Source organism: Stomoxys calcitrans, chromosome 4 (genome assembly GCF_963082655.1).
Source record: "Stomoxys calcitrans chromosome 4, idStoCalc2.1, whole genome shotgun sequence".
Taxonomy (NCBI): domain Eukaryota; kingdom Metazoa; phylum Arthropoda; class Insecta; order Diptera; family Muscidae; genus Stomoxys; species Stomoxys calcitrans.
In genome coordinates this window covers 177854522-177866930 of record NC_081555.1, presented here as the reverse complement: position 1 = coordinate 177866930, position 12409 = coordinate 177854522, and the positions used below count along the sequence as shown (strand labels likewise).

General features: G+C 34.9%; 1 protein-coding gene across 1 annotated transcript in view; it reads left to right on the top strand.

Moving 5' to 3' along the window:
• The window catches only part of LOC106088504 (neurogenic locus Notch protein), a 93653-nt gene that overhangs the window by 19589 nt on the left and 61655 nt on the right, over positions 1-12409 (top strand). Inside the window, exon 2 of the mRNA XM_013254055.2 lies at positions 12294-12366. Within this exon, the coding sequence (XP_013109509.1) occupies positions 12294-12366 (73 nt within the window). The remainder of the gene's footprint in view (positions 1-12293; positions 12367-12409) is intronic.

Here is a 12409-nt window from a genome sequence, read left to right as displayed (position 1 = left end):
TGCATAGTGTTGTAAGTGGAAGAGGGTGTAGACGGCTACGACGAAGGCTCAAGACCAGCTACGTTATTTCATGTTTCCCACGAATATTTCTGCTTCATTGAAGTATAAGCGAGCACTGGTGTTGTGGTGGAGTAAGGTTTGGTCGGTATTGGTTTGCGGCGGCCGTTGTTATTATTACAACAATTCAAGTGTTATGTTAGTTAGCTGGATAGTCGGCCAGCCCTCTGCCACCCGCTTTTTACCACCAATAAATTATTTAGTAAATTAATCAACCCTCCTTCGGTGCTATTCTTCGCTCTTAACTGACTGTCTTCGTGCTATTTGCGTATGCTACAACAGAGTGATAATGTCACAGAACCCTGATTTGAATGCAATCCCTTATGGTAATCGAACCAGATGCCAGTTACTTACATAATGCCCCTTCGAAGGGTATTTTTTTGGGTTTTCCCCCTTTTTCAATTGATGACATGTTTGCATAAGCATTTAATAATCTTGCGATTAAGGTATTCTATTATTTTTTCTTTTTGATGATTTGACATCTGTTGCTACTTCCATGGCGATATTTCCTTAAAATGCTATACAGAAGTCATAACCTTTTCGTGGACTCTTGATTAGGTTTATCAATGCAATGGGGTTTCCAGCAATGCAAGCTTAATTTTATACTATTTTGATTGCTTTGTGGTTAAGCCACGACGACCAGTACCTCTGTTTCAGTGTATTTGGTGATAAATATGTGCATAATTGCATTTCATTTTTTAATTCATTTTATTAAAGGAGCCTGTTAATCTTTCCTGTAAAACAGCAAATGTTTTATGTCTGGGAAAATGGTTAGCCTTATATGATTTCTTTTTGTATACTATTTATATACCACCGTATTTGTATACCACCGTAGGATAGGGGGTTTATTCATTTAGTCATTCCGTTTGCAACACATCGAAATATCAATTTCCGACCCTACAAAGTATATATATTTCGGATCGTCGTAAAATTCTAAGGCGATTTAACGATGTCCGTGTGTCTGTCCGTCTATCCGTCTGTTGTAATCACTCTACAGCCTTCAAAAATTGAGATATTGAGCTGAAATTTGACATCGATACATCCTATTGATGCACGCTGGTTAAGTTCTTGAACGGCCCAAATCGTACCATATTTGGATATAGCTGCCATATAGATCGCCACATTAAGATCGGACTTTATTTAGATATAGCTGCCATATAGACCGATCTGCCGATAAAGGGTCTGATGCCCATAAAAGCTTTATTTATTACCCGATTTCGCTGAAATTTTAAACAGTGGGTTATTTTAAGTCTCCTGGCATCTGACATAAATATGGTTTGCATCGCACTATATTTAGATACAGCTGCCATATAGACCGATCTCCCGATAAAGGGTCTGAAGCCTATAAAAGCTTTATTTTTTAACCGATTAACCAAATATGGTTCGGATCGGACAATATTTAGATATAGCTGCCATATAAACCAATCTGCCGATAAAGTGTACGAAGCCCATAAAAGCTTTATTTATTACCCGATTTCACTGAAATTTGAAACAGTGAGTTATTTTAAGCCTCCCGACATCCGCCCCAATTCTGACCCAGATCGGACTATAAAGATATAGCTGCCATGTAGACCGATCTCACGATAAAGGGTCTTAATCCCATAAAAAGCTGATTTATTGTCTGAAAACGTTACTTGTATATAAGTTCTCGGGACCTGAATAAAATATGATCGAGACCAGCCCCTATTAAGATATAACAACGTATATAATAGTGGAGTTATAATAAAATAGGATGATTATTATGTATATCCTTGTTTAATTTGGTCCACATTGATCGAGATTTAGTTAAGGGTGCTATAAAGAAAGAACTCTCGATTTAATGTCTTGGCCCTTTAAAAAGCGCATTTATTATTCGATTTCGTTGAAATTTTACGCCTGTGACTTATGTTAAGCTTTTCGACATCCGTGTCCTTTATGGTTCAGATCGGTTTATATTTGGATATAAGCTGCCAAAAATACCAATATTTTGTTCTACAAAATGGAACAGTGACTAACATTTATTAGACCACTCAATGTCCGTGCCGAATTTGGGTGCATAAGGTATCCAATATTCACCGGGCCTGAATATTCAAAGAGGGTTTACATATATATCCGAGGTGTTGGGTATCCAAAGTTCGACCCGGCCAAACTTAATGCTTTTTTACTTGTTTTTTTTTATAAAACAATTCGCTTTTAAGAAATGGAACAAAAGTTGTACCTATTGTGAATAAAGATTTAAAAAGTAAAGTTAATTTCTTATATCATTTTCACAAAATAAATACCCATCAGTTTAATTGCAACGAAGGTTTTTTTTCATAATCCGTTTAAAATTCAACTAAAACGAAAAATTGTTTATTCTAGTAATGATTTACAAGTAAAAATTTGCAGGAGAGTAAGAAACTTCTGGGTATAAAAAAAGCACACTGGCCGAATCGGATCGAATTTAGCGGGAACATTTTTTTTGTCGACATAAAACAAAACGACGTAAATCGAGGTATTACTGTGTTACTTGTTTCCTTGTTGTGCATTCACGTCTGCTCTACAATTCTATCACAGGAATAGAACAGATACATTTCAAATTGTTCTGCCATATCGTTGAAAGAACAACAACAAGTGAAGGAGGTATTTGATACAGTCAACCGTTCACCAGAGTGTAATAAAATTCTCATAGCAATAGAAAGGTATTCGATTGTTTATGCTTTGCACCAGAATTCACTGAATAAGGTTAAGTCAAGCGATCAGCCGACATACAATTTTTTTTTAATTTTTGGCAGTACTTGGCATTGAGAATGTCAACTTGTTCTCTTTTTTACATTCACCCTTTGATGACATAACCAATCGGCAGATTTGACAACCTTAATGATGTTCATGGGGCCTATCCACTGTATGTTTTCGCTTGTGTCCTAACCTTCTATTAGTGAATCCTGGCATTGCACATGCCATTACAACTTCCGAAGAAGATGTTAAATAAAATATCCACTCTATGTGCACAAATGAAACTAGTATGACCACCCCCAGAAAAGTTTTAGCTCACTTCAGAATTAAACAAAATTTCATTGTTTTCGACAATATTTGCTGATTTAGCAACTATTTATAGGGTTAAGACACCCCAACAGTTTGACAGTTCTATAAAGGAAATGTGTCAAATAACCCTATTTCAAAACCACATTATAAATTTGAATCAAACAAAAAATGTTGGTAAGTAGGATTCCCGAACAGGTCTTGCATAAAATATGAACCCAAATTATTTACTGTAGTTTGTATAAGTTTTGTTTGTTTTTTTTTAAAAATCAACCATTAATCTTTTCAACAAAAACCTTCACTATTTTCGAATACAGCATATGGTAATGTTTAATAACCGCCATATTTCCTATCTCGCGGTTATGTTTCAGTTTCTTGCATGCATACGTACACTCATGTCCCACATCCATTAAAAAATAGGTAACATAAAAACAGGTCTCTAGACCACAACTACAATATACATATGTTATACAGTACACGGACTATGGCATGTGGGATACATTCTCTTGACAAATTTGAAAAATTCACATGTGAAACAATTAATGGTTGGTCCGTTTTGGTGTTGTGTTGTTTTTTTGCAATGTGAAATTTCTGTTATGGTGAGTGACCGAGTGGCGTGGAGGACTGGATGGAATATTCTAAGCTGTGGTTTATTTTCTGCTGGGGTGGGGGTAGGTTATCTTGTGTTTTGATATAAAAACAATAACAAAAGTGAGTTGGTTGGTAAATATAAACAGTGGACATGTAGGGGATTGCTCTGGGCATGCTTAATCATGTTTGGAGTACTTTTGGAATAATATAAAAAAATATTTATTTTGATTTCATAGGAAAATACCACACCGCCCTGCCCTAATACCACACATAACATAATACTTGCATTCGTTTGTATGTTTGTTGTATATATCGCGTACATGCTAATGACTGATGTTTGTCCATAATAAGTACGATTTGTAATTGAGACTGTTATGATTTTGTCGCCGACTTTTTCTTGAGTCAGAGCGCCGATAATCACGTCGTCGACGTCGTCTTCTTCGGTTGATGTTACTGGACGAAGCCGGCATCGTATCGTATCTTCCTGCCGTTATTATTTATACACGGGATGAGGGCAAATAATTTTCGGCGTATGCTGAGCAGCAGCAGCTGTCGCCGCCGCCGCCGCCGATGATGATTAGAGCGTGAGAAATTTGTGGTTGAGATTTCAGTTTTCAATGTTTAGTTTTTTTTTCTATAATACATGCGACGACGACAACGACAAGATGCGATACAAGTTTAGTTAAAGAAAACAAAAAAAGTGGAACTCTTTTCTTTCCTCCTTTTTTTTTGTGGTTTATTTTTGGGTGTGCTGCTGATAAGTTTTGTTTCTTGTGGTGGAAGATGTATGAATGGATGATGGTTAGATGTGCATATGTTGTTATTATTATTGGTAAGTAAGCAGCGACTAAAAGAAAATCTTTTGAAAAGGCGACAGACAATACATAACAACAATGGACCATGGAACAAGCTTCCAGGGGCCACATGTTGTAAATAAAGTTGCATTAGATTAGAAGGGCATCTCTTTCCGATTGATATTTCCCCCAATGCACTATGAAATCATGGATGTTTGCCTGTGATTATTATTCATGAGATGCAGATCAATTGATCAGTGTTTTCAATAGAAAACAATAAATTTAAGATTTATTTAAATAAAGCAATAACAATATTTGTATACCTAGGTAGAATATGAAGCATACATAAATGAGAATTTTTTGACCGATGGTTTGCTTTTTCTTTGGCTAAAAAGGGGTAGGAAAAATATTTTGGTTACAAAATGAATTCAATTTAGTTTCCAGGATATGTGGACTAATACATAAGGCAGATCGGTAGAATGATTAGGCATTTATTTGATTACAGTTTTTATATCCAGCACTATACGATTGGGTATACCTACATATTTAGCACCTATATATCTATAACGTTTGAAGTCCTCAATGCACGGACCGCTTCTCATTATTTAACAGAAGCCTAGTACTGATTTCTTTGGCAGCGAAAAAGCCTATTAAAAACTTTTCGAAATCCCACGGACTCTATTCTTTGCCAAAACGCAAATAAACACACACAACAAAGACAACAGCATTAAAGCAGAGTTGATTGTTGTCCATTTCCTGAGCATTTAATTACATTTCCAATTAATTGAAGCGAAATGTCCAGTGACGCAGCGACATGTCGCTACTATTTTACTCATACAGCTCAATATGACACATGGTTGAATTAAGAAAGTTGGCTCACTTGCCCAGCTGATGGAATTGTCCAACTTCAGAGTTGTTTCCAAATCCCATTAGAACGTCAAATGCTTGGTTTGGATTTTAAATTTTTTTTCACATTTTAATAGTTTTAATTTATAATTAACACATTTTTAATCATTAAATCTTTTGTCCTGTGGCTGCTACTCACGATAATGCAAATAAAAACTAAAATTTCAATCAGGAAGTCGCCAGCAGCAGCATTCTGCTCTCAATGGCTTGTAGTTTGCGTCGTTTGTATTTTCTTAATGGATTATTTCCTTTTCCGTGAAAGAAGGAAGTTTCGGCAGTTGTAGCTTCCAATGTGTGTACCTTCCTTTCTTTTCTTTTTGCTGTAAATTTGATTTTTTTTTGACAGAGCTGCTTGCTTTGAAGAAAATTTTTTTAAAATTATTTAAATATTTATTTATTATTTTTACAAAATGTGTGTTTGTTCCTTCTTTATAAATATAAGTGAAAGAAAAATTAATTAATTAAATTCAAAATAAACAACACCTGAAGAAGTTGGAAATAAATTGACGAATTTATTGACATTCGGAAAAAATAATGAATTAAATTAGTTTTATTCATCACAAAAACATGACCATCAAGCCCATGAAATCCTTCTATTAAATGAAAAGTAATTACCGACACCTATAAGCCCTATACCGACATCTGTTGTCAAATTTTGAGAGCACAAAAATGTCTGTGTAATTTCTATGCTCTTTGTGCCCTTTTTCTGCATTTCAATATTGGCAACACTTTTAATAAGGGTTCATAGATAAATTATTGGGTTGCCCAAAAAGTAATTGCGGATTTTTCATATAGTCGGCGTTGACAAATTTTGTTACAGCTTGTGACTCTGTAATTGCATTCTTTCTTCTGTCAGTTATCACCTGTTACTTTTAGCTTGCTTTAGAAAAACGGTGTAAAAAACGTATATTTGATTAAAGTTCATTCTAAGTTTTATTAAAAAAGCATTTACTTTCTTTTAAAAAATCCGCAATTACTTTTTGGGCAACCCAATACATATAGATAAAGAGCTTGAAGTTCGCACATAGAAAGGTTTGTGGCGCTTGTGAATATAGCTAAATGAGAATTATCTAAGAACATTTCGCAAGCAGAATTCTGCTATCAATGTCATATTGTTTGCATTTTCTAAACATCCATTATTAGGGTTTCGGCAGTCTTAGCTTCTAATATGTGTATCCTTCTTTCTTTTCTATTTCCTGTAAATTTGTTTTTTTTTATTTTTTCGGCAGAGCTTCTTGCTTTGAAGAAATATAATATAGTTAACGACATCTAATAGCTGGACATTTGCTGTCAAATTTTGAGAGCACAAAAATTACTCCGTTATTACAATCCTCTGTGGATATTTCGGAAGTAAAATGACAATTTACCGAATATTTTATAAATTTTCCCACCATCCAAATTTATTAGCACAATTAAAAAATTACTCCAATAATAGTGATAATTATGTTGCTTTTAATTATATGCTTTTTTGTACAATGCATGCCATTTTTGATGTCTACTGCTTTGGTTATACGCTCATTGCCATAGATAACATGAAGCTTGTTTACACCTGTCATTACCAAGTACTTACCGTGTAAATATCATACTCAAATCGCGTAAAAACGCTAGAGCCCCATCCACCACTCACTGTTATATATGTTTTACGCCAGTGAAAAAAAAAGAATATAAAATCGCGATTTCAGGCATCACCGATAGAGCGTAAAAACATGCTTTAACACATGGTGATGGCCACCCACCCACCAACAAAGCCAACCAACCCGGTGCCGATTGGTGTGGCTATTGTGTATGTTTGTTTGTGCCAGTCAAGTCGAAGTGAAGAAGGCACATTTTTTTCTAAATACTTTTCCACGAGGTGGAAATTCAGTGGGCCATCATCAACATCGTTTAATGGACAGACAACAATCGGATATAAAAGAGCAAAACAACAACAACCATTCATTCATCATAATGTGCGGCTTAAGCATGTGTAACCAAAAATTAAAAAAAAAATCACCATTTTCATCAGTCTAGCGTAGCGCAAAGTATTGCTGTGTTGAGGAATTTGGCGGCTCGTTTACCTTTGTTGGTACATATTGTTGTTGTTGAACAAATTGTGTGTTGGAGCAAATGAATTGCTCTAAGCTTTAGTTTTTGTTGTTGTTGTTGCAGTTGTGGCTTCATTGTAGTAAGTAATTGAATTAATTAAATAAAATAGAACAATTTTAGGCGCAATTAAATTAACATGATTGATGAATGTTTGTCACTTGCTGGGTTGTTTACCAACGATATTAACCGTTAAGTTGTGCGTTTGACATTGAGGATTTTGAGTACCATTTTTTTGCTGGTAATATAGGAAGAGAGAGAGAGAGAGAGAGAGAGAGAGAGAGAGAGAGATAGAGAGAGAGGAGTTAGTGACAAGGTGCTTTCTTTTATCACCATTTTGACTGACTTTTGAATTTCATTCAAAATTCGAGGTAAATTTTTTTTTGCCGAAAATATATGTATCTTTTTATTAAATTGGTTTAATCTTTATGCTTAACACATTCTTTTATTTAAAAAAAATATTTTTGCGGAGATAAGTTTGTGGTATACCTACATAGACCAACCGGCCATTTTGACCCCTTGTATAAAATAGTACCACTGGTAACCCTGTGATTAATTGGAAGTGCATTATAATTCCAAACAACTGTATTTCTTCGAATAAAAAAAAACTCTTAAACTTTCTTGCGATATACTTGATTATGCTTTAATAAATGTGAAACCTTAGCGCGCTCAGATACTTCGTCATAACTAAATTGTATTGTCATATTCGTAATCTACTCCAAAATAACCATTTAAGGTGTTTTGGGGTAGGACGGCCTTCCATTAACTTTTAATGCCATATTCGTAATCTACTCTCGAATACCTTTCATTTGAGTCCCATATTGACATGATCGTACAATATGCCTATTTGGGTACTTTTTGGGAAGTTTTTGGGTCGGATCGGCCACTTAGGTACTTGGATCCTATTTTTCAATGCCATATTCGTACTTTGAGAATCAAACCCGTCTTCCATCCATCCCATGATTGTGTGTTTACAAACTCCTTACCACATTGCGTCACAGCCGCCTATGTACAATGTTTTAATATTCATTTGAACTTAAGATTGGTACAATCAACCAAATTTGTTATTCAAAACAGCAAAAGTTTTTGCTAAAACAGCAGTTTTTGGGAGCTGAAAATTGGAAAGTAGACATTACTGCTGCTTCACCAAACATAGGTCTGCTGTATTAGCAAACATTTCGTTCAGTTAAATCAGAAAGTAAAATCTGCTGTTTCAAGTACTAATGTGTACATGACTGACATGACCTTTTGTTTCAAGATTTAAAGAAAAAAAGATTATGGAAAGTATACATTCAGTGGTGATTATAAGCATCCACTGATGTTGTGACACCTCAATATATGCGTCTAAGACCCTATAAAGTCCGTCCGTTTGTCTGTCGAAAGCACGTTAACTTTCGAAGGAGCAAATCTAGGCGCTAGAAATTTTGTACTAATACTTTTTATTAGTGTAGGTCGGTTGGGATTGTAAATGGGCGAAATCGGTCCATGTTTTGATATATGTAGCTGCCATATAAACCGATCTTGGGTCTTGACATCTTAAGCTTCTAGAGGGCGCAATTCTCGTCCGATTTGACTGAAATTTTGCACGTGGTATTTTGTTGTGAGTTCCAACAACTGTGCTTAGTATGGCGCAAATCGGTAGATAACCTAATATAGCTGCCATATAAATCGATCTGCAGTTATTATCCAATTTGGCTAAAATGTCTTCTCCTATGACCTTTAACATACATGTGAAATATGGTCTGAATCGATCTATAGCTTGATACAGCTACCATATAAACCGACCTTTCCATTTTGCCTCTTGAGCCCCTACAAGGTGCAATTCTTATCCGAATGGACTGAAATATTACACAATGATTTCTATAATATTTAGCATTCAATTAATTTATGGTTCAAATCGGACTACAACTTGATATAGCTCCAATAGCATAAAAGTTCTTATTCATTATTCTTTGTTTGCCTAAAAAGAGATACCGCGCAAAGAACTCGACAAATCCTATCCATAGTGGAGGGTATATAAGATTCGACCCGGCCGAACTTAGCACGCTCTCACTTGTTTCTTCTTACATCCCCTTTTATAATTAAGCAGCAGTCAAAATGCATTTTGTTACATACAACAACATTCAACGAAATTAGTTAATTCAACAAAATTATAAAGCCATATTTAAAGCATATCATGTCTTAAGTCCCAGACGATTACGACAGCAACAACTCCCCAACAAAATGTCAAAAACTTGTTGTAAAATCTCTCACTCCCAAATGTGTGCAGTGTTGTATTCCGACATAGTTTTGCAAAATGCATATTTGAACATTGGATGGATGCTACAACAGCCAGGCAACCTGCATGCTTGCTTACCTTCTCAACTGCCAAGATGGATGTGCAATAAAATCACAATTAAATGTGGCATTATTACACTCAAGATTTGTTATTAAAACTGGTGCAATAATCTGCCTCCCACCCTTTGTGTAGTCTAATGCCGACTTTGCTGCCTCTCAATCTTTTTGAATTGAAAGTTAACTAAACTTACACACGCCATGATTTTTGTTGTGGCTGTCGTTGTTTTTGCTGCTTTTCCTAATACGCCAGCAGCATATTTTCGTGGTAGACGCCGCTCGCCATAACTGTCATTATTCAGAAATGATTTTATGAATATTTATTAGCTTTTGTTTTTAAATATACACTGTTTATTTCTTCTTCTTCTGCTTTGTAATACGATTGAATAAGATTTATTTTGTAGGGCGATTGTGTTTGCTTGCAGCAAGCAGAATGTGGTAATATCCCTTTTTTAATAATAATAGTTGTGATGACAAATTGAAAACCGGCTTTAAATGAGCGTGGGATTGTTTTTATTGGAAATTTTTTTACAGAAAAATCTAAAATATAAAATATACTGTTGATGTTGTTGGGAAAGGAGAAAATGTTAAAGCTTAGATGAGACTTAGAGGTACATATATCTAACGATTTTTTTTGAAATAATTTAAGTAGCAAGTGCAAGAATTTGAGAAAGCAGCAGTACCTTCAGTAATCTATGTTTTAAATTTCTAGCTACCACACTGATAGAAAAAAGACGTTGCAATATCATGCACCAATGTTGTCAATATCATAAAGAGACGTTGTTTCAAATATTTGGTGTGCTTTATTTACCAGTGTAGCTGGTTGGTAATGAATTTGACTGTTCGGCCGAACAACTGTCAAAAAGCATTATATTGGGTTGCCCAAAAAGTAATTGCGGATTTTTCATATAGTCTGCGTTGACAAATTTTTTCACAGCTTGTGACTCTGTAATTGCATTCTTTCTTCTGTCAGTTATCAGCTGTTACTTTTAGCTTGCTTTAGAAAAAAAGTGTAAAAAAAGTATATTTGATTAAAGTTCATTCAAAGTTTTATTAAAAATGCATTTACTTTCTTTTAAAAAATCCGCAACTACTTTTAAGGCAACCCAATAAAAAAATGGTGACGAAGAAAATGTAAACATATTCCGTAAAAGTGGTACTGAGTTCTATGAGAATAATAGTAGCGACATGACGCTGCGCCAATACAACTTTCGCCTCATTAATTGCCAATGTAATAAATTGCTGACGAAATGGGCACCAATCAACTCTGCCTCAATTCTGTTGTCTTTGTTATTGTTTGACCGTTGTTTGCGTCGGATTTCGCAATAATTTAATAGGCATTTTCGGTGCGAATGATTTCAGTACTAGGCTTTATTGATAAACGATCTTCCCACTAAATGCTTCATACTTTAATGTTGGCAGCACTGACAGCACATCTGAAATAATTACATATCAACAAAAAAAAAAAAAAAAATAAGTAATTTTATTTTAAATAAATGTTTCTCGTAGTTCATAAATGTGATTTTATTAAAATCCGAAACAAACGGGGGATAGCATATTTCTCCATACAAACTAATCGAGAAAGTCCACTTAATGGGTAAATAAAACAAGCAGCGTGGATGATTTTGTAAACACGCGTTGTTGTTTCCTGCAACGGCCGTTAGGAACATCATCCCCACAATATGTGTATGTACATATGTACATATATGATCCTTAAGTTAAAATGACACTAAAAGCACTCTACGCCCAGAGAAAAGTTGATACCAAACGTGCTCATTACAGTACCATACGGTATTGATAGTAAAGCAACACCGTATGGTACAAAAACAATACCGGATGGTATGAATGAAACATAAAATGATTAGTACCGTTTGGTACTAATCTTATTGCCGAACTGGTATTGGTATTAATACCAATCTTTAATTGGTTTTAACTCCAGAGCGTTATTGGTTGTAGTATCAAACCGTTATTGATTATTCCACCCCCTAATAAACCAAAAAGAAGTAAAAAGGCGTTAAGTTCAGCAGGGCCGAACTATGGATGCCCACCACCTCGGGTATATATGTAAACCACATTTTGTCAAAATCCGGTGAAAAATGCTTACTATATGCTCCATAGCAGCTATATCGATATATGTTTCGATTCGTGGACCCTTAAAGCTTTTTGGCGTTTGTTTTTATAGCCGTGTGTTATACACTGAGGCGGCAGTCATTGTCGATGAAGGACTCCATCGACTGCCAGAGGATTGTTTCCTGGCTGTATAAGCGTTTAGCTTAAACGCTCATCTATTACCAATCAAACTATTGCATTTTTCTGTCATTGTTCTCGTACCATTTTTTCTCTCCCATGGCATTGGGTTTCCTAGGAATAAAACACCTGTAAAACAAACAGTGTGTAACACTTATACCCTAATGCTTCTTTTGAACTTTGTATCAATTTTAGTATGTATATTTTACATTTTTTATTATTCTCTTTCTCTATAACATAAAGATTTTATTAAACGTTTTAATTGTTTGTTTTTTTTTTCAGGTTCATGCATATCAGAAGGCTGCAAAAATGGCGGAACATGTATAACGCATACAAATGGCGTTTCCACATGCAAGTAAGTGAACAAATCCACATTTATGTGGTCTCATAAGTGTATA